At 47.5% G+C, this 22701-nt stretch overlaps 1 protein-coding gene across 4 annotated transcripts in view; it reads left to right on the top strand.

Annotated features, from left to right (window-relative positions):
• STARD9 (StAR related lipid transfer domain containing 9) overlaps positions 1-22701 on the top strand; it is a 117608-nt gene that overhangs the window by 63845 nt on the left and 31062 nt on the right. For 3 of the 4 annotated variants that reach the window (XM_020906740.2, XM_020906741.2, XM_020906744.2), the window contains exons 10-23: positions 2120-2187; positions 3269-3366; positions 3774-3983; positions 4162-4259; positions 5254-5331; positions 5744-5815; positions 8775-8954; positions 12559-12610; positions 12939-13076; positions 13781-13863; positions 13986-14089; positions 19021-19214; positions 19686-20142; positions 22229-22488. In XM_020906740.2, the coding sequence (XP_020762399.2) occupies positions 2120-2187; positions 3269-3366; positions 3774-3983; positions 4162-4259; positions 5254-5331; positions 5744-5815; positions 8775-8954; positions 12559-12610; positions 12939-13076; positions 13781-13863; positions 13986-14089; positions 19021-19214; positions 19686-20142; positions 22229-22488 (2092 nt within the window). Of the gene's footprint in view, positions 1-2119; positions 2188-3268; positions 3367-3773; positions 3984-4161; positions 4260-5253; positions 5332-5743; positions 5816-8774; positions 8955-11943; positions 12032-12558; positions 12611-12938; positions 13077-13780; positions 13864-13985; positions 14090-19020; positions 19215-19685; positions 20143-22228; positions 22489-22701 lie in introns of those variants that run through there. The other variant, XM_070469080.1, reaches the window with a different exon arrangement.

Consider the following 22701-nt stretch of genomic DNA (forward strand, 5'->3'; position numbering starts at 1 on the left):
TCTGGAAATGTATAATAACAGAAATGAAAAATTCACTAATGGGACTCAAGAGTCAATTTGAGATGTCAGAAGAATTAATTAAGTTGAAGACAGAACAATAGGAATCATCCGGTTTGAAGAAGAATGAACAGAGCCGCACAGACCTGTGGGATATCAGGTGTGTCAGCCTAAGTGTAGTGGGAATCCTAGAAAGAAAGAAGAGAAAATAGGCATAAGAAAATAAAAAAATAATGGCCAAAAACAATCCCCAAACATGTTGAAAATCATTAATGTATATTTTATTAAAAAATTAACCAAACTGGATCATAGACACTAATGTGAAACCTGAAACATTCAACTTGTATAATAGAAAATAACATGGGAGAACCTGTGACCTTGGACTAGGCAAAGGTATTTTTAGATATGGCACTATAAATATAAACTGAACAAAAGAACAAATTGCAATTTGGAATGGGTCAAAATTTAAAACTTCTGCTCTTCAAAAGACACTATTAAGTAAATAAAAAGAAAAGCCAAAAAAAAAAAAAAAAAAGAAAAGCCACAGATAGGGAGAATTTACTTGTAAAATGTGTGTCAGATAAAAGGCTTGTATCCAGAATAGATCCAAAACTCTCTAAACTCAGTAAAACAACTCAAAAAGATAGGCAGAAATTTTGAACTGATACTTAAGAAAATATACAGATGACAAGCACTTGAAAAGATGCAGACATCATTAATTATTAGAGGAATGCAAATTAACATCAAATAAGCTATCACTGCCCACCTTTTAAAATGGCTGAAATTGAAAAGAATGGTTATACTAAATACTGGCAAGATGTGTAGGAATTGGAGTTCTCATACATTATAGTACTGGTGGGAATGTAAAATGGTACAACTTTGAAAAAGAATTAGTTTCTTAAAAAATTAAACACATACCTACCATATGATTCAGCCATTGCACTCCTATGTATTTTCTCGAGATAAGAAATCATATGTCCATAGAAAGACTTATACACAAATATTCACAGCAGCTTTGTTAGTAATTGTTCAAAACTGGAAACAACTCAGATGTTCACTAAGAGGTGAATGGATAACAAACCATGGTATATTCATACAGCGGATGCTGTTAATACTCAGCAATAAAATTGAGCTTTTGACGTGTACCTCAACCTGAATGAATCTATAAATAATTATGCACAATTAAAGAAGCCAGGCATTGTATGATTCTGTTTATGTGAAATATGCTGAGAAGACAGATTTATAGATAGAAAATTGAATGTTGGTCTGGGGCTGGAGATGACAATGGAGATTGATTGCAAACAGACTTAAGGGAATTTGGGAAGTTATTGGAAATGTTTTAAAACTGGATTTTGGCGATGGATGCACAACATTAAAATAAAACAACAAGAATCCCATATTGAATTAAAAAAGAAAGCCAGAGTAGTTTTGCTCTTGAGGACAGGATGCCCCTGCTTAGAACACAGAGAGAGTCCTGCCCAGCAGATTAATAACATGCTGTGACTTAGGTTGTGTTCTGCTGCTGCTGCTAAGTCGCTTCAGTCGTGTCCGACTCTGTGCAACTCCATAGACGGCAGCCCACCAGGCTCCTCTGTCCCTGGGATTCTCCAGGCAAGAATACTGGAGTGGGTTGCCATTCCCTTTTCCAGGGGATCTTCCCGACCCAGGGATCAAACCCAGGTCTCCTGCATTGCAGGCGGACTCTTTACTGTCTGAGCTACCGGGGAAGCCCGTGACAGGTTAACAAGAGGCAAACCAATCAGGATCCCTGCCCACCACACCGCCACCTGCTGTGGATCTCTACTGATGAGCTAGAGCCTCCCACAGCAGAGTTGAGCATTTACCTGGTAAATTGCGCTCAGGAGACTTTGTGGGGAGTGGGGAGGAGGTTGCCTACCTACTCTATGGAAGTTTTGCTCGTATTTTTAATGAAGGAAGAACCCAGGGCTTACTGATTGTACCTGTCAGATATTGAGAGCTCCTCTGGTTCAGAGGACATTAGAATACAGATTTCTTGAGTGAATTGGCTAAAAATCCAAATACTGTCTTAAGAGGGTGTCTGTGGGGAAAACAACAACACATCATTCCAAATGACACTCTTTAAATCTATTTCCTCCCTCAGGCATTCCTGGAGAACAACCTCCCCTCTGAAATCGCTAGCAAGATCAACCTTGTGGACCTAGCAGGCAGGTAATTAGGATCTCAAAACCAGGTGGAATTATTTCCTTGACAAGGACCCTGTTCTTGCCCATTTTACAGGGAATAAACTTTTCCCCACCTTTTACACATATCAATCATCCTGAGAAAATTACAAAAGAAACAAATTGTTTGATAGGTTAAGAAATTACAGTTTTCTAGGGCTGAGAAGTTCTGCGTTAGGGGCTGTCAATCTCAGCTGCCCATTAAAGTCACCTGGACCTTTTAGAGCTCCCAGTGCCTCGGCTGTACCTCAGATGAAATAAATGAGACTATTAGTGGAGTCAAGGGGAGTGAGGCTGAGTGCAGCCAAGATTGAAAACTGGTGCTTTAAGTAGAGGTGACTGAACACACTTTTTTCCTTTGACCTAGTATTGATTTTATGCAGCTCTACACATCTCTTCAGAAAAAAGAAACACTTTAAAAAACATTGTGGTATTGGGGATAAGATACTGCCTTTTAAAAAAGTATTAGATGAAAGCTTGAATTTTACTTATTTACATACCTAGAAAGAAGAAATTATCAGGAATAATGTAGTCAGAAAAAAGTGTAACATGAAATAAGGCAAATTTTCTTATTTTAAAACTGTTAAATAATTAATATGGCACAGTGCTCTCTTAAAAGCTTAAGTGCTTTCTGAAAGAAAGTATATCAGCCAACTGGAAGTGTGAATTTTTAATATTTCCCATTTACTTGAATAAGGAATTTGAAACTGTTAATGACCCAGATACCATAAAGTCATTAACATGTGAAATTAAAACAGTAAAGAAAAGGAGACTAGTATATAACAGAAAGCTATATTGGTATCATTACAGTAAATGAATATTACTTTTAGCTCAAAGTTCTCTGACAGCCAAATGTAATGAAGTATTTGATTTTTATTGCCTGAGAATGTAGAAGGATGCCAGTTCATGACATGACGGTAACATTATTTCTGGAACTGAATTCTAAGGGGAATTTATTATATGGATCTTTTACATGAAGTGCAACACAATGGTTAGTGTTTTTCAACAGTGTTAAAAGGATAGTGTCTTCTTGTTTGCTTCTGTTTCTGTTTTCATCCAATGTGTTTCAGTGAAAGAGCAGATCCCAGTTACTGTAAGGACCGGATTACTGAAGGAGCCAATATCAACAAGTCTCTTGTGACTTTGGGAATCGTCATCTCCACCTTAGGTATTTTGCCAGCAGCCTGGAGGACCAGAGTGGGGGGGGAGACTTTGGAAAACAATTCATATGTTTTTCATTTTGTCAGAATAGGGTAGGTACTTAGCAGGTTCTCTTTGATAAAGTTTACCTTCCGGTTTGGGGCATGAAAAATTGATATTTATGGTTTTTGATTACAACATCACCCTCATCCTACCACTCTCATTCCAAAAAGAAGAGAGACTGGGAAATTACGTGTCTTAAATATTCCATTGCTTGAATCCAGGGTTGAATTCAGGGCCCACATTTAAAGCCTCCTGACATGGACAGAAAGGGATTAGGGAGTATGATGTCTGTTCTCCAGCCATTGCTTTGTTTTAATGCATTTGTTTCATAATTCCTTTTTTTTCCTTCCACTTTTATTATTGTCTTTTAAGCCCAGAACTCTCAGGTATTCAACAGCTGCCAGAGCCTCACCAGTGCAGCGAGCGATGGTGGTGACAGCGGGCTCCCTAGCTCTCCTTCCGGGGCCAGCAGTGGAGGGGGACCCTCCCGGAGGCAGTCATACATCCCCTACCGGGACTCAGTATTGACCTGGCTGCTGAAGGACAGCCTCGGAGGCAACTCCAGAACCATCATGGTTGCCAGTGAGTGGGCTGTGGAGTGGGTTCTGTGTTGGGACTGGTGCTCTGCCTCAGAGAGAGGACCACGGCTGCCCATTTCATCAAGGGTCTTATTCAGCCTGGGTGATAGCAGCAAGATCAGTGGTCATGGGCTGGGTGGGAAGGGCTCGGTGTGTGTTTTAACTTTCTGCTTCTACCCCAGCCGTGTCTCCTGCACACACTAGCTACAGTGAGACCATGAGCACATTGAGATATGCATCCAATGCCAAAAACATCATCAACAAGCCTAGGGTAAATGAGGTGAGCCCTCCCTCTGAAGTCCTGGTTTCGAACAGCTCACACCAAGTTCTCCTGTTTTCCTCTCATTGACTTCTTTCTCTTTGTACTCACCCCAGTGGCCAGACTTGTTCTCCAAGTGATGAGGGAGCAAAATTCTTTCTTTTCTCATATCCCGACTGGCTTCATCCAGTTGCCTTTTAAAATAATTTATTTTTACTGTAATGATGTAAAGTAATTAGCCTCCAACTAATAAAAAAAAAAATTTATTTTAGGTATTTCCCTATGGCCACTGATGTGAAGATCCCTGGTACACTATTGCCACTAGAGGAAAGCTCACTTAAAAGTGTCTGCGTTTACTGCCTTTATTCTGAGTTTATGTTGCTTTATGCCTTTTTTCATATGCAAATTGCAGTGACATCTCTGTTTTGGGCTAAAAGTGGCATATGAGCAGTTTTTTAGCCTTTAAAGTTGAATTAATGATGAGAATATTCTAAAAGTTCCTCACCTGCTTTGCAGTTTTTGTAAAAAATTCCAGGGCAGGTATTACAAATGGATGGCCCATGTAGAGCTCAGCTATGGACTGTTTTAAAGGGCAGTGCATCAATAATTATGCACTAAGTTTAGTCACACCTAATACTGGAAGATTAGCACCTAATACTGGAAGATTAGCATACTCTTGCGTTCGTATTACCTGCCTGATGTCCTGCTCTAAGGCAGTGATTGTGAAACTTCAGTGTGTATCAGAATCACTTGGACGGTTTGTTAAACCAGCCCTGAAGACTTTATGATTTAGTAGGTGTTGGGGCATTGTGGGGAATGGGGGTCCACAGAGTTCGTATTTCTCACTAGCTCTTAGGTGAAGTTCCTGCTAGTCCTGGGACCACACTTTGAAAAGACTGCCCTAGAAATTACTCCAAATGAGTAATCTGCTTCTTCCAAGCTCATTGCGAGTAGCACCTCATAGCCATTTGAGCCCTCCTGTCAGTCAGTGGTGACTGAGTTCTCTCTGTTTCAGGATGCAAATGTGAAGTTGATCAGAGAACTCAGGGAAGAGATTGGGAGACTGAAAGCCATGCTGCTGAGCTTTGAGCTGGTATGTGGGCGTCAGGACTTTTCTGTCCTCAGGAAACCCTTCTCTTCTGCAGAGGATCTGAGCCCTGCTGCATTCTGTGCCCTCAGTCAGGGGGTGCTTGAAGAGCAGAGTGGGAGCAGAGACAGGATGGGAGTTACTGTGATTACCTGTGTAGTTTCAGAAGGGATGCTTCATCTCTGCTGTCCAAAGGGCATCTGCCTGCATGACCCTTGTTCTGTATGTGGGCAGATACGGGATACGAGGCCCTCCAGAAAAAATTGCCTCGAATTCCCCTTCTTTGTTCCACTCTGAGCCCAATACTTAGCCGTCTGATTTGCTTCTGATTTTAAGAATAACGTCTTTCCTTTATCTGCACCTTTCCTTCCCAAGAGTAAGGGTGGGGCCCTTGAAGCACATCTCTCTCTTTGTGCAGAGAAACTTCCATTCATTGAATGAGGGAAAGGATGAAAACCTGAAGGAGCTGATTCTCCAAAATGAATTGAAGGTGGGTATGTTGGGGGCGCTCTGTTGTGCTTCACTTCACCTTGGGAACCGTTCTGACCTCTCTCCATCATTCCTGGTTCAGGACTGCTCCCTCATCAGGACAGAGAGGTTCTATCTGGAGAAAACTTTTGTCTCCATTGAGCCTTGAATTCGAGGATGTTTGTCTTAGGGCTGCTGATTGGCTTTCTGACTGCTTTGTTCTCTCAGGGGATCATGATAACTTCTTTCAGACAGTACAGTAGCCTAGAAAAGAATTCAGTTCAGTTCAGTCACTCAGTTGTGTCTGACTCTCTGCAACCCCATGAATCGCAGCATGTCAGGCCTCCCTGTCCATCACAAACTCCCGGAGTTTACCCACACTCATGCCCATCGAGTTGGGGATGCCATCCAGCCGTCTCATCCTCTGTAGTCCCCTTCTGCTCCTGCCCCCAATCCCTCCCAGCATCAGGGTCTTTTCCAATGAGTCAACTCTTTGTATGAGGTGGCCAAAGTACTGGAGTTTCAGCTTCAGCATCAGTCCTTCCAATGAACACCCAGGACTTATCTCCTTCAGGATGGACTGGTTGGATCTCCTTGCAGTCCAGGGGACTTTCTGGTAAATAAGTAAATCAACTGAATGACAGGTATTCACTGAGCACCAGATAGGTGTTCAGCGTGATGCTGCAGGAGACACAGAGAAGTCCCTGCCCTCAGGTGGCTTGCAGTCTAGTTGGAAGCACATTTAGAGAATGATTCAATGCAGTAACTCACATGAGTTAAATGGAAAGAGCTTCAGAAGGAGAAATCATGGTGACTTGGAACTTTCATTGACAGCTTCACTGCTGGAGTAGGAAGGCAGAGAATTTGAACTAGACCTTGGAGGATGGATAGGGTCTGTTAGGTAAGGAGATGGGCTGAGGTGTCAGGGTAAGGGCGGGATGACAGAGGCAAAGCCACAGAAGTGAGAGAAGAGCTGGTGTGAGAGACCATGTGGACACATGCAGCGTGAGGACCTTGGAGCCAGCCAGGATATGTGCTCCTGGTAGAGGCACTGAGGGGAGGAGAGGGCCGGTTTAGTAGGTGTGCCCTTGACATAAGCAGGTTACGCATAGCTTCTTGAACCAAGTTGGTGACATGATAAAGGAGTATATAGGGGGAAATTAATATGACAGTTGCATGTAGAATAGATTGAGGCCTGGAAACAGAGAGACCAACAAGGAAAGAGACGGTTGTTGTGACCCTGTGAGGGTGAGTATATCTGGGGAGATTGAATCAAGTGGTAATTCCTGGAGACATTTAAAAGGAAGAAGTGGTAGGCATTATTTGGTGACAGGTTGGATTTAGGTCTTGTAACTGAATGTCCCCATTTCTAGTGTTCTACTGCATCATCCTTGTACGTTATTACAGTATCCTGGCTATGTCAGTATTTTGTTACTCAAACAAAACTTGAAGACTACTTCAGATATTCAGAAGTTTCTCAAAAATTCTGTGTTTAGCTATATGTTCTGATTTTTGCTTCATTCCAGGCTCATTAACATCTTTACATTATACAGGCTGGCAGACTGGACTTGAGCCTGTCACTTGCTGGTCTTACAACCTTAGGCAGGTAGGAGTGGGTGATAAAGGTCGCCAGAGGGGCAGTGTCCTCTGAAGCACCTTCAGGGGAGTGTGCCCTGCCACCCACCTCTGCCAGCCCTTCATAGGTATCCTGTAGCTTTCAAACTTCAACTTAATGATTATAACATTAAAAAGAATGTTTCAGGAATTCCCTGGCAGTCTAGTGGTTAGGACTGCACTTCTGCTCCAGAAGGCATGGGTTCAGTCCCTGGTGGGGGAACTAAGATCCTGTAAACCATGTGGCATGACCAAAAAAAGAGAAAAGAATATTTTTAGGATCATAAAATACTTGTACCTAAGCTTGGCATGATTTCTTTTTTCTTAACTAAAAATAAATTTTTAAAAAATTTAAGTTTTCTTCTTTATGAGATTAGGAGTTAGCTGAATCCAGTTCCTTTTCTGGCCTTCCTCAGTTCTTCACTCCCAAAGGAAGTTTCCTGCCCTGACATCAATTTCCACCACAAGAAGGAAAAAGGACCCTTTATTCAACATTGTTCCTTCACATTTCCCCAGTGGGCTTAGCATAAGGCCTTTAAGCCTTAGCATATTTATTTTTAAAATCTGTTCCTAAAAAAGAAAAGAAAATTCTGTTCCTGATCCATAGTAAACCCTCAGTGTTTTATTGTTAATGCTGTTGCTACTTTGTTATTGCGTGGTCTTTCGGACCAGTTTTGTAGCCTTCATTCTCCCTGGGGAGACCTCTCTTGGTGCTTTGTGGGACTTTGAGGGGTGCGCAAGCTTATATTAGAACTCAAGGGTACACCTCTGGAAGTGTTAGGTCACAAGAGGACTCTCAGTGTAGATCACACAGGATGGTCGTGGAAAGAAGGGAATTTAAACAAGATGTCTGACTCACATCCCAACTAATTTGTTTTTTGATATTTATTTATTTATTTGGATGCATTGGCTCTTTGTTTCAGCACATAGGATCTTTGACCTTCAGCATGCAGGAATTTTTAGTTGTGGCATATAGGATCTAGTTCCCTCGCCAGGGATCGAACCCAGGTCCTCTGAATTGGGAGCACAGTGTCTTAGCCACTGGACTGCCAGGGGAGTCCCCCAACTAATTTTTAAAAATAGCATTTATGGTGCTTTTTTCCCCCCTAAAAACAATACATGCTCATTGCAGAAAACTTTAAAAATAACATTTTTTGAGTTTCTATTTATAAAATTAATGGTAACTTTTGAGGAAAACTTAGAAAACACAGAGAGCTTACAGAGGAGGTGCAAGGGCCTGTGTGGGGCCTCGAATAATCTCGGGGAGGAAAGTGAGGAAGTGATGCCCAGAAATGGGCCAGGGTGGCACTGGACCCTTTGTCTGCTCCCCGTTCTGAGTGTCCAAGACCACCCCTCTGTCTCCACAGACAGACCAGCTGTCTAAAGACTGGGCCCGGAAGTGGAACGAGTGGCAGGCTCTCATGGAACATTACAGAGTGGACATCAACAGGAGGCGGGCTGGGCTGGTCATTGACTCCAGCCTGCCACACCTGATGGCCTTGGAGGATGACGTGCTCAGCACAGGTGTCGTGCTCTATCACCTCAAGGTGAGCAGGCGGGTGTGCCCACTCTCTCCCTCAGCTGCAGGCCCCAGAGGTGCAGGAGGGAAAGGCCAGTGGCAGCCAAGGTGGCAGAACTGCCCTCAGGAAGCCAGGCCTGCCCACCAACTGTGATCTGTTTCATTTTTGTATGAATAGAGCAGAAGACTAGAAATCAGAATTTGGTTTTCAGCTGCTACTACTGTCGCTCTTGTTTTTGCTTTCTGTGCCTCAGTTTCCTCATTTAAAATAAGAAAGATGCTGCTTATATTCCTTTTCTGGCTTCCTAAAGCACAGGAGTGCACTCCTGGAGGTGAAATCCCAACCTCATAATTCCACCAGCACTCCTGAGCACTCCCCGCAGATACAGGCAGCTCACAGACGGCTTTCAGGGACTAAAGGGATCAAAGGATAAGAAGCAGTTCCCTTCTAGTACTTTCCCACTTCAGTCAACTCCCCTTCTCCATTACTAGGTTTGCCTGGGAAAGAAGAGAGGAGAGAGGAAGTTGATTTAGGAAGTTCAAAAAAAGTGTGCAGAACTCTGGAGAGCTGATGGGCTAAGGGTGACCAGGGTGTGACATTCAAGCACCCAGAGAAAAGAGTGACGTGAAGCCCTTCTGCAAGGACCTGGCTCCCCTGGTTCTTTGTCACCTGGAGGCCACCTTACTTCTAAATGAAGCATTTTGAGAGTTAGTGACACATGGTAGGTAGAGTCTTATATCCTGTCCTCATCAAAAGTGTTTGTCCTAATGTAGAAGGACAGTCCCCACGGATGGGCTAAACATACATTGAAGTGAAAGTGTTAGTCACTCAGTTGTGTCTGACTCTTTGCAACCCCATGGACTGGAGCCCACCAGGCTTCTCTGTCCATGGGGTTCTCCAGGCAAGAATGCTGGAGTAGGAAGCCATTCCCTTCTCCAGGGGATCTTCCCAACCCAGGGATCAAACACGCATCTCCTGCATTGCAGGCAGATTCTTTACCATCTGAGCCACCAGGGAAACATATTGTATGTGGCCAGGAGCCCTATGCTCACTGGAAATCCAATCTGCATTTTTCATAATTGTCCTCAGCATGCTAAACTGACATTTTAAAGGAACAGAGTTTATGGGGATGTGTGATGCTGCCTTTATCCCTGGAGAAATTAGGTTGCTGTTGCTGCAGTGCCTGTGGTGGGGAGACTTCAGCAAGGCTCATGCACTTATTAGCAAGTCTGTGTTCTGAGGTTGAGCCTCGGGGAAGTTGTCAGAGACTGAGCCTCCCAGACAGAAAGTTAAAGTAGCTTCTTTTTTGACACAGCATAAATCATCTCAGTGAAAACGCCCCAGGCAGAAACGGCTGTGACTTTAATAACAAATCTAAACACCAAATGCAATCAATCGTTCCATTAGTCAGAGCCAAAGGGAAAGATTGGAGGTCAGGAGAGACCAGATGGAATAAAACGCTTAGTATTTGAGTAGAGCTGATGTGATACATTGACTGGATGTGGAGTGAGCAGATGAAGGCAGACATCATGTGACAGAGTTAGGTAGCAGCAGAGGGTTGAAGGATGAAGGGCAGATTGAGCTGGAGGCAAGAGATGGATGATCCTGGGTCACTGGCGTCCTAGCCGAATCAGTGCACTGAGGGTCGCTCACTCCCTCACACACTGATAATGAACCTGGGGATGAGGTCCCAGTCTGCTTTTGGTGGGGAGGAGGCAGTGCGTGGGCTTCTCTAGTTGCAACGTGCAGACTTAGTTGCCCTGAGGCACATGGGATCTCAGTTCCGAGATCATGGATTGAACTCACATCCCCTGCATTGAAAAGTGGATTTATAACCACTGGACCACCAGGGAAGTCTCTCAGTCTACTTCTCATCCTGCATTTCTATGGGTTTTTACCCATTTCCCTCCTTTTCACTTGTTTGCATCCTGGGTTAGGTAGTAGTATAACAGTAGTCATTCTAGATTCTCTGTTTTTATTTGTTAACTTGGTTCCAGACCCAGACCTAGTCCCTAACAGTGGCCTGGGAGCTGTTTGCCTGAGTCATCTTGGGAGGCAGCATGGGTGGGGAGTGGGCAGCGGAAAGGGTGGAAGGAGCACAGGTTATTGATATCCTGGACTTTACCTTCATAACTGCCTTTGTGCTGCTGTTCCTCCCAAGAAAGAGGCATAAAGCAGCAGAGGGGCAGCAGGCGCCAGCTCATCCCACTTTAAATGAGAGGCCAGCACGTTTTGGGTGGTTTCTGCTCTGCATATCCAGAGGCTGGGATGTGCTGTGGCCTTTATCCCTTTGGGAGGAACGTGCCTCATCATTGGGGCTGACCCTGACCCCTTGAGAGCAGTCTTGACCCCTCTCCCTCCGTTCTGGCTGGTGGAGTCTGGAGACTGGCATCCATTGGCTTGTGTGATCCTCAGTGGCTGAGCAGGAAAGCCTGGGTTCTGGAGGGTTGTGGGTTTTGAGAGGGAGCCAGATCCTCATTTATTACTTCCAGGAGTCTTTCTTCACAAGCAATTTTGGGAGAGCTGCAGGGCCCTGCCTTCTGGCTGCTGACAGTGAAGCCTAACATGGAACTTTCTAGTCACTTAAAAAGCATCAGTCACCAGGCAGGTGGTTTGGTGAGGTTGGAATAGCATGGGCACAGGACCAGGAGAGAAATGAATTCTAGCCAGGGTTGTCCTGTGTAGTATGTGGGCTCCCAGGGCAGCTTATTTCCTATCAGCTTCAGATTCCTCCTCTATGCAGAGGATCATAATGCTACATTCTGGGTGTTAAAGTATTAAATGAGAGATGTCTGTAAAGCACTCGGCACGGTGCCCTGTACATAGGGGATAGTTAGTAAATGATAAATACAGCTCTAGACTCAGCTCTAGACTCGCATCTCTGTTGCCATGTCACTGCCTTCCTCAAACAGAGCTGTGTGCTCTTAAACTGCATTGTTAGAGTTTCTACTTACCCAGTGATTCATTGATACTAACTCCAGTTTCCACCTCTTCTCTTATACTCTCTTTCAGTCTTTTTTGATTCTAGATGTGCTTTCCTCCTTTTTGTGTTTTACTCTTCTTAGAATCTGGTGTCTGTTAAACTTCATCTACGGATCAAGAAGGTAAAAATCCTGTGCTTCCATACATCGTCATAGAAAGCATGTCTCTTTGAGACTGACTTGGACCAAACTTGGGCCACACTAACCTTAGTCCCTGGGAGAAAGCCATACTCGTGTGCCCTCTTCCTCAGACTTAGAGAAGCTCTGACTGCCTAACTCGAAGCTACAGGGCAGAAAGGAGCTGACCAGTTCTAGCTGCTGCTGCTAAGTCGCTTCAGTCGTTTCTGACTCTGTGCGACCCCATAGACGGCAGCCCACCAGGCTCCCCCGTCCCTGGGATTCACTCTGCAAAAAGCTGGGGATGCTCTGTCCTGCACTCTTTTGCCCACACCTTCCCAGGGGCATCCTGGCTGCATAGTGAGTGGGCAGAGCAGTCAGAGCAGCCTGGACCAAAGCTGATAAGTGGTGTGGAAAGGAAGCTGGGGTGGGCATGGGGAGACAGTGATGGTGCTCAAACAGGTGGACTCTCCTTTGGGACAGGGCTACATCCCTTTTTATTCTCCTTAAAATGGCTTTGTTTTTCCCTTTAGGAGGGGACGACAAAAATAGGAAGGATTGACTCAGAGCAGGAACAGGACATCGGTGAGTGACAGAGTGTATGGGTCTGGTGCTCTGTGTAGGTGTTCATGCCTGACGGGTTTCTTCCGAGGAAGCTGAGGGTTCGGAGAGGAAGGAATCTTGGAGTTCTGAAGGGCTGCTGCTCTTTTGCTGCCAGGCTCGGGGTCTTGGACACGAGAGGAGGAGGCGCACACCGTGGGGCCATCTGGGTCTGGATGGCTTCAGGTGGTGGCTCCTCCTCTCCTGTCATGATGTGAGATCTCCCAGAAGTGGATTCTGATCTCATCAGGAGAGTGGCGGAGGTGCCTCTTGGGCTGTGCCTCCACCCGAGTGACGCCCCTGTCGTCTGTAGTCCTGCAGGGTCAGTGGATCGAGAGAGACCACTGCACCATCACCAGCGCCCGTGGGGTCGTCATGCTGCGCCCTGCCCGCGGCGCCCGCTGCACGGTCAACGGCCGAGAGGTCACCTCCTCCTGCCGTCTCACCCAAGGTAGGACTGCCCACAGCCCAGTTTATGCTGGGATGAGTGGCGGGCCAGCTCCGTTCTCAGGAACCAGACCCAGAGGGCTCAGTGAAGCAGGCTTTAAGGATGGAACCCCCAGCCTCTGCACCCAGGGACCTGAAGATTTCCTAACACGGTCCTCTTCCCGTAAACAGAGAAACCCCAAGTCCAGGGCCCCAGAGTAGAGAATGACTCTCTGAAATTTGTACCTGTGTTTGCTGTACATCCTTGGGAATGTCTCTGAGCCTCAATTTCCTCATCTAGAAAATGGGGATAATAATATAATCATTGTGAGGATTGATTGAGCTAATCTGTGTATGTTCTTAACAGTGTTCTTTTCACTCAGAAAATACTCATTATGGTGATTAATGCCATTATTACTACTACTATTAATCTATTCAGATTCTGTGTTCTTTTGGGTGAACTTGGGTACCCCTTCTTCCATGAAGCATTCCCTGACTGCTCCACCTGGAGCTCCACTTGCTTTCCCCTGGAATACCAGAGCTTCTCCTGTTCATCTCATTAGTTCAATGCATATGCTGAGCGATATCCAGGGAGTGCAGATCTTATGGACTCAGCTAAATGATCACCTTACTGAGGGTAGGACTTTGTCCCCCAGAACAGTGCCCTGCACATTACTGTACTCAGAACTTGAACTGTGACTTGAATTTAGTTTGGTGTCTATGCCACAGGAGCAGTCATAACCCTGGGGAAAGCACAGAAGTTCCGGTTCAACCACCCCGCAGAGGCCGCCGTCCTTCGGCAGAGGAGGCAGGTGAGCACATGGTGTTCTCCACGTGGCTGTTGACCTCCCTGCTTCACCTTTCTGGAGGGGCAGCTGAGCTGTGTCTCTGTCTGTTGGGATGGAGGTGATGAGGCTTCCTTCCTTGTCCACAGGTCGGAGAGGCTGTTGGCGGCAGTGGCTCTCTGGAGTGGCTGGACTTGGGTGGAGATGTCACCACCTCCCAGATGTGTCTCTGCCCTTTGCTTTGGAAGGAAAGGTGAGAGAGAGTTGCTCGTTTTGCTGTGGAGCCTATTGGTTTTGCTTTTAATTCATTACAACATGGAGCAGGGAAGAATTGAGTGTAGCAGCCAAGTTGGGAATGAAGCCTGGCCTGAACCACCTTGGGTGAGTGGTCTGAGGATGGTGAGCTAGCTGCTCAGCCAGTGGGTGAAAGGGAAGTGGTCATGGTCCTCATTCACTTCCCCTTGGATATCACACTTCCTTCATCACTGAGAGAGGTGTGTACTAGTATCACTTGATGTTTCCTGTCGCCACCTTCTCTGTCCACAAGATTTACATGTGATGTGACTATGGATATCAGTTGCTGCTTTCAGACCTGCCTTCCATGGATCCCATTGAATTCTGGCTTGCCTGTGTGTGAGCTCACGTGTGTGTCAGTTAACTTCCAGGACCAGCTCCCTCTGAGTTTTTTAAGTTATTGTAGGATTGAGAAGCCTGTTTTCCTCATAACCAAGGGTTCAAGAACTCTAGGAACAGCATGAAACTGTCTTGGGCTCCTGCCCTAATCTACTTGCTTGGCCTGCCTTGAAACTGTGGAGTGTGGAGTCAGTTTTCTGTGTGATTCATAGCAACTGCTTTTGTTCTCCGCAGTCATCCTTTGTCCAGTTCTGCATAGGAGCTCCCTCCCTAATCGAGATGCCTTGTGGGTTGGATACTGGAAACAGGTATCCTTCTGTTCTGAAAGCCACCAGTGTCCTGTACCTTGAGGACTTCTGTAGCAAATGTCAGCAGGGGCCCTGGTGTCTGTGCGGGGGGTTGTCCTGCACCATGAACTCAGGGTGCCTGGGAGGGTTCTGACAGCCCCCGGGCTCCCGCTGCTCTTTCCTTAGGCCAGGAGCAGTGATGGAAGCTGAGGAGTCTTGGGTCAGACCTTGATGGCCAGATGTTGGGTGAGGATAGGAGCGCTCTGAGGCCAGGAGGACAATGATCCAGGGCCTAAGGGAGGATGGTCAGTGTAGGGTGACTGGGGGTCCTGAGGAGTGGCACAGAGTGGAGCATATCAAGACCAAGGTGGGCTCAGGACCGAAGCCAGGGCTCTTTTTTTGTCAGAATGACCTCCCTTTTTGTAGTTAAGTCATGAAAGGAGGCCTTGTCATAGGTAAGTTCTGTTGGGAAGACACACTGAGGCTATATTTCTCCCAGAGTCCCGAAGTTTACAGGAAATGGCTCTGCAACTTACTATTTTTTTAATTAAAAATATTTATTTATTTTGGCTGTGCTGAGTCTTCGTTTCCGCGTGGGCTTTTCTCTAGTTGTGGTGAGTGGGGGCTACTCTCTAGTTGAGGTGCTCGGGCCTCTCATTGTGGTGGCTCTTGTTGGGGACCACGGGCTAGGATGTGTGGGCTTCAGCAGCTGCAGCACGCAGGCTCAGAAGTGGCAGCTCCCAGACTGTAAAGCACAGGCTCCGTAGTTGTGGTCTATGGGCTGACTTGCTCTGCGTCATTTGGGATCTTCCAGATGAGTGACAGAAGTCTCCTGCATTGACTTCTTTACCACAGGGCCACTAGGGAAGCCCTGGCTCTGCAACTTAAAGAGCCACAGATACTTGAAGAGATAATGGCATTGGGTAAAGTAGCCTTACCTCCTGGCTCTAGAACAGAAAGCTGTGTGATCTTAGGCAAGCTACTAAGTCTCTGAGCCCATTTACTCACCTCTAAGTAAGGGTGCTACCATCTCTCTCCCAGGGGTCCTTGTGACACAGGCTGAAGGAGCGGGTGCACATGGAATGCTTTGCTCCGTGCCTGATACCCCACAGCCCTGCTGCCCTGGAAGGTGGCCTCCCTTTTGCTTTCGTGTCCCAGTATCTCGCCCTTGCAGACCCATTCACCCCAGAAAAACACTGGTCTTCTGTCTTTTTGAAGTCTTCTCAGGCTCTCTACCCCCATGGGCATGGATGTGACCTTTCAGCAGAACCAAAAATGACCCCTTTCATTCAGAGGACAGAGGGTGACTAGAGAAGCGGGCCTCTCCCCCTTGCTGCATCCCATCTTCAGCTCCAGCCCTGGGAGCCTGTGGGCCGGGGTGGTCCTGCCCAGTTGCCATCACCTGCAAGCGTGCACCAGCCTCTGGCAGCAGTGGGTGGGGTGGGCTGAAGCCTGTGACCCACTAGACGGGCTGGAGAGACTGTGAGGGGCCCAGCATGTTGTCAGTGGGCCTCCCCATCTGGGCGTGTGTCTCCATGAGGGTCTCTCATTTGCTCTTGGGTGGTGTAGGCTCCAAAGCCTCCTTGTGTCCCAGGTTTCCTTTCCGTCCCCTCTCTCTGGTGGGGTGCTTCTCTGCTGGGAGCCTGCAAAGCTAGTGCTGACTCCAGAGCAGGGGAGGTCGGCCCCTTGACAGATATCTGGACCTGAGAGCAGTTTGTCCTTGAAGACTCTTTGTCATCCGTGTTCTTAGCATTGTCCCATTTGGAATTTGGGGAACTTAGCCTTAAGTGCCTAGAACCCAGGGACACTTGCTGCTGCCACTGTCTCCTCTGCAAGTGGGTGCAACTGCGTTTCTGCTGTGGAAGCCTCCAGAGTCGAGCAACCAGAGGGCCCGGTGGAGTCCTGGCAGTAGCTGGAGGTGCTGAGATCCCCCGGGGTGAAGGGCACCGTCTGAGAGGGACAGAGGTCATCAACTGCAGGTAACAGAAGACTGGTCCTTGGTCATCTACCCAACTTGGAGCATTAAGCCAGCATGTTCTTTTTCAGTTGCTTTCTGGGAACTTGACAATGTGCTCAGCACAGGAGCTGTTTTTAGTCTGATGGTGTGTGACTCCTCAGGTGAATGTGCAGGGTCTGTGGGGATTCTTCCAGACTGCCTCTCCTTGCAGGCCTGCTGCCACTATTGGGTCTGCAGAAGCTGATGGCTAGCTACAACTTTCCCTGGGGGAGGGTAAAGGAGCTGTCTTCTAGGGAGAAGCTGATTGTATTGGGTTGGAGAAAAAGTTCGTTCAGGTTTCCATAACAGCTTGCGAAAAGCCCGAATGAACTTTTTGGCCAACGCAATAAATCTGAGAGTCAGGAAGGAAACTGAACACTCAGGGAATTCAGAATAAAGATCTCCTCCCTGCCTCATGTAATTGATGGTCTGGATCTTTGTTGGGTATGTCTTAAGACCCTCTGATGGGTTCAGGTTTGTAATTCATCTATGTCCATGGTCAGACACAATTTGGAGCTGCAATGTAGGTATGATACATACAAATATATGTGTAAAATGTTTTTTCTGTTTGTGTGGTGCTCACTGGCTTTTTATTCCATTTGCTAGCCTCTGTCATACATGTTTTCTGTACACTCCACTGTGTGTGTTTGGCCTTTTGATCACAGCAGCAGCACCCATCTTTTCCAGAGCACACTGGTGCAGGTCCCTGGACCCACTCTCCCACCCTTCCATCCTTCACTGTCCTCCTCCGGTTACATTAAGACATCTTAATTTCTTCTAAATCAAAAGTAGCAGACTTTCTGTGATGGGCCAGATTGTGTTTTACGCTTTGCTGCAGCTGTCCAGCTGTGCCAGCAAGGCACAGAAACCCCCTAGACAATACATAAACCTCAGGTGTGGCTGGGTTCCAGTAACTGGATTCACAAGAACGAGGTGTGGACCATGTGGCCCACAGGCTGTAGTTTTTGGACCTCTGCTTTCATTCTTCTCTACAAGGTGGTAAATCTCCTAAGTGGAGTGGACCCCTCAGAGCTCATTGCTCAGCCTGTTTGCCATCCACTTCTGGTGTCAAGTCACCGAGTGAGTCTTCAAGCCTGAGAGCCGTGGGCTCCTGGGGCTGGAATGAGGGCCGAGGGTAAGCTAAGCACGGCCAGATCCAGCTTATGTGTCAGCTTCCAACAAACCCTGAACCTTCCTGGATGCTTCCCCTCTCACCCCAGAGCAGAGCCTCATGCATTTGGCTCTTTTAGAAACCTGAATGACAGGAATGGAGAGGTCCTGAAGAAAGAGCATGGGAGGCCCGTGCATAGAAGCATGTGAGACCAAGGGAGAGGTTAGCATGAGGGGAGAAGCTGTCAGTCTTCAGAGGAAGGCTCTGACTTGTCCATGGTCCTGCAGGAACCTGGTGGCAGAGTAAAGCATGTCTGAATCTGGAATTTTCTTTTTCTTCTTTTGGTAGAGGCGCTGGGGAATGAATCTGAGTCCTTGTATAAGCCAATAGAACCTTTTTAAATTTTGTATGATTGGAAAATTCAGCTATACTACAAATGATCAACTCATGGCTAAATCATGTTTCATTTATATCCCCAACATGTCCCCAATGCCTCCCCACTGGATCTAAACACATCCTGGACAGTTTCACCAGTAAACACATCAGCAGGTGTCTCTGAGAGGTGAGGTTGAGCCTAAAGGTCTTGTACCCTCTTGCAGGGCTCGCTCCCCGAGACCAGCCCTCCCCTGGGGCCCCTGGGGCCCATGCAGGTCAGTGTACATCTGAGTTCCCTCTCCTCCCACTACTAGATCGAGAGGTGCAGTTGTGGGCTCTGAACGTGGATGAGAAGTTCTGTTCCCACCATGTTTCCAGAACTTCTGCTCAACTCTCATTATACCACATTTTCAGCATATACCTTTTTATTCTCTTCTTCTTGCTTTTTAATGACAGGGTTCCTTTATTTAGCTAAATTTTTTTTTCAACAACAACAAAAAAAACCAACCATTTTTACTTATCTGTTTTCCTTAACCAAAGTGAACTTATGTTTCTGCTGAACCCACAGTCTAGGAATATGCTAACCTCAGGACTGTTCTCCCCTCCTGCACTGTGACATCACAAGCTGCCTGTGACACCGTGCCTGTGTGTCCCAAGGTGTCAGGAGTCTGGAGCCCTCTGCGCCCTGTCCAAGGCAGGGTTCCCTGGGAGGGACTGAGGCCACTGTGGTTTGTACTGAACTGGGTTTGCATTTCCCCCGGGTGACCCGGCCCCTGTGACAGGAGAGCGCTGGGAGAGCAGAATGACAAGGACCACTGGCCACTGAGGGCTGGAGAGACGCCCTACGGCACCCAGATTCCGCAGCAGCAGCAGCACCTCGTGGGGGATGTGAGGCAGCAGATCCTAGTGGGACAGATCAGAGCCAAACGGGAAGCGGAGCAGGAACAGCTGCACGCCGGCCTGCGGGCTGAAGACGGTAGGAGCCTGCTTGCCGTTCCCATCTCTCTGTGCCCCCCAGCCTTCTGTGTTCTCTCCTTTGTTCTCTTTGTGATATGATGGAATCTATGGTATGTGGGGTTCTCTCCCCTCTTTTAGAGACCAGAGGCTCTTACAAGGGACTGGAAGCAAGAATAAGGAAACCGCCCCATTTCTGGCCCCTCATCGGGGTGATGGTTCTCTTGCCTGCTCCTTTGTATGCACACATTCGTCCAGGCTCTGCCACTGGCCTGTGTGTGTGCCCACTGCCCTGCGGAGGCCAGGGGCTACATCCCCTTGATGTGTGGTCACGGGGGCTGTCACTCTTGCCCCAGAGGGCCCTGTGGCCTTCATCCCACCTTGTCACCCTGGCCAGCTCTTCACTCTGCGCAGGTGCAGCTGTGGCCGGAGGTGCCTGAGTTCAGGGAGGGAGGGAGGGCTGACCTTCTCTTGGGGTGTTTTTGGTTTGCAGACCAGCAGTGGCTGCTCAGAGGAGAGACCTGGCTGGCCAGCTCGAGGCAGCAGCCGCAGCAAGACCACGCAGCAGAGAAAGAACTTGAGGCTGCAGTGCCTTCTCATTCGTGGTGCCAGACAGACCCCAAGACTCAGCCGTCCCCCCAGGTCCAAAGCCAGAGCAGGGTGGTACACCTGCAGTTCCTGCAGAGACACGAGCGGAGCATCCGGCAGAAAAGAGCCTCATTCAAGCTGGAGGGGATCATCAAGAAGCAGAGGCTGCTGGAGGCCCACAGGGGACCTGAGCAGCTCAGGGCGCTGTGCTGGTTCCAGGATGACCGCCCTCGGAGGACCGCCCTCTCAGCCCTCCGCCCTGGTACCCTGGTCCCAGGGCCTCATCGTAGAAGCAGGTTGACAAGCTGCAGTTCTCTGCGCCTCCGAAGGCCCTGCAGCTGGCACTCAGCCCAGTTGCGCAGGTACAGCCCACGGAGGCCGCCTGGAGGCACCAGCTGAGGTTTACAGCCCCTTCCCAGGGCCTCAGTTTCTTCCAGCTGTGAAATGGAAAGATGTGTCTACTCTTCTCTTGCTCATCACTTTCTCTCTCTTCCGACCACTCTTCTTTCTCTATAGTCGGAATCTTCTAAGACTGCCCCTGCCCCACTCTGCGCGGCAGCTCTTGCTTCTTTGGTGACATCTCCTGAGGGAGACTCTCAGCTTCGTCTTCCCTGTGCTCCAGACCATGGCTGTCCACATATGCTTCCTTGTGTAGGTCCTGCCCCCTCCATCTCATGCTGCCCCAAACCTCAGTCTGTTCCCACACCCTTCCTCCTTCCCCTCTCACCTGACCAGCAGCTCCAGTCAGCATCTCAACCCCCTACCATATTGAGCACATGGAGCGCTGTCTCTCTGACTCCTGGTTCAGCTTGGGATCCTCCTTTTTCCTTTCTCCTTCACTCATGTTCAGTCAAGGGGAGGATATGCTGTCTCCCAGACTGCTTGGAACAGAGGGCTGTGTCCACCTCTTTATATGCTCTGGGATTCGCCCATATTAGGTGCACAGTTAATGTCTGTCAGTGTTATGTTTGCTCACCAATCACTCATAGCCTTCAGAGTATGTGAAACATTTCCAACACAAAGTGGAAAGAATCATGTCCCTGTCACCCATAGCAGGTGTCACGATTTGCTTTGTCTCCCCTCCTTCATGTTGCTGATGAAGTATTTTAGAACAACTCCTATACAGCATGTCATTTCAATCCTACAACAAATATATACAGTTCTGAAAAATAAGGGCTTTCCTTGTAACCATATTGTCATCACACCCAACAAAATTAAAATAATTATTCAGTATAATAAAAAACCTAGGCCATATTCAAATTTCTCTAGTTGCCTCAAAATATATATATTTATAGTTAAATTAAGATCCAGTAGGATATACACACTGCATGTGGTTATTATATCCTTCAAGTTTCTTTTAAACATCCTTTTTTCTTTTTAATAATTTGTTCATGTCATTAATTTGTTAAAGTGGATCAGTTCTATGTGATGTGCTGCTTTATAGATTTGTTTGTTTGACTCCTTGTAGAGCCGTTTAAGTTATTCTTCAGTTCCTCATGTTGGAAGCTTTCCCTAAAGGCGTGATTCGATTCAGATTCTGTTCAACCTTTTTATAAGTAAAGAAAATGAGGAACACAGTGTTCCTAGGGCTACTCTAAGAGCCAAGACTCTAGTATGCAGTTGCCTTGTGTACCTGTAGACCCTAAAGGCCATGAAATGAAGTGAAAGTCGCTCAGTTGTTTCCAACTCTTTGCGACCCCATGGACTATATAGTCCATGGAATTCTCCAGGCCAGAATACTGGAGTGGGTAGCCGCTCCCTTCTCCAGGGGATCTTCCCAACCCAGGGATCAAACCCAGGTCTCTCACATTGCAGGCAGATTCTTTACACTTTGAGCCACAAGGGAAGCCCAAGAATACTGGAATGGCTAGCCTATCCCTTCTCTGGTGAATCTTCCCGACTCAGGAATCGAACCATGGACTCCTGCATTGCAGGTGGATTCCTTACCAACTGAGCTATCGGGGAAGCCCAAAAGGCCATAGGGACCTAGTTCTAACAATTTTATTTATTTATTTTTGACTGTGCTGGGTCTTCATTGTTGCATGTGCTTTTCTCTAGCTGTAGCAAGCAGGGGCTACTCTCTGGATGCAGTGCATGGACTTCTTATTGTGGTGGCATCTCTTGTGGGGCACAGGCTCTAAGGGCATACAGGCTTTAGTAGATGTGGCATGTGGGCTCAATAGTTGTGGCTCTCAGGCTCTAGAGCACACCGTCCGTAGTTGTGGCTTAGGGGCTTAGTTGCTCCGCAGCATGTGGGATCTTCCAGGACCAGGGATCAAACCTGTGTCTCCTACATTGGCAGGCAGATTCTTTACCACTGAACCACCAAGAAAGCCCTGGCCTAGATTTAAATCTCTTTCAGAGCAAACTAAGGGGGACTTTATATTCCCTCTGTCAGCAGGAAGTAGGGACCTTTGACTTCTGAGATGGCTTTCCTTGTCTCCACAGTGTTTTCGTGAATCGGGACCCCTCCACCACGTTACCACCTGTTGCTGACCCTCCTGAGCAATTCTCGGAAGAGTATCTGTCCCTGGCTGCTTCTTACCCCCCAAGGATAGGGCATCTCATCCAGCATGCCCTCTGTTCCTCAGGCGAGGGGCACTTCGGCACAGCCAGGAAGGCCCTGACCTGGAAGGGAGCCTCACCCCTGGGTACGTGCCTCACCGAGAGCTCCGAGTCGGCCAGTGTCCAGGAAGTGGAGAGAATGGGTAAGCAGCCCCGTCAGATAGTGGCCCAGAGTTTAGCATCTCTGGGCCAGTCAGCTCACAAGCGAAAGCCGTGTGATAAGCTGAAGGTCCTTACCCCTTCCACTCAGACCAGGAGGGCTAAGGCCACGCACCAGCAGGGTGGTGAACAGAAGGGAACCTTGGGCCCATGAGGCTGTTGAGGGAGCCATTTGCAGTTCCTCACATCTTCATGGA

Source organism: Odocoileus virginianus, chromosome 6 (genome assembly GCF_023699985.2).
Source record: "Odocoileus virginianus isolate 20LAN1187 ecotype Illinois chromosome 6, Ovbor_1.2, whole genome shotgun sequence".
In the NCBI taxonomy this organism is placed as follows: domain Eukaryota; kingdom Metazoa; phylum Chordata; class Mammalia; order Artiodactyla; family Cervidae; genus Odocoileus; species Odocoileus virginianus.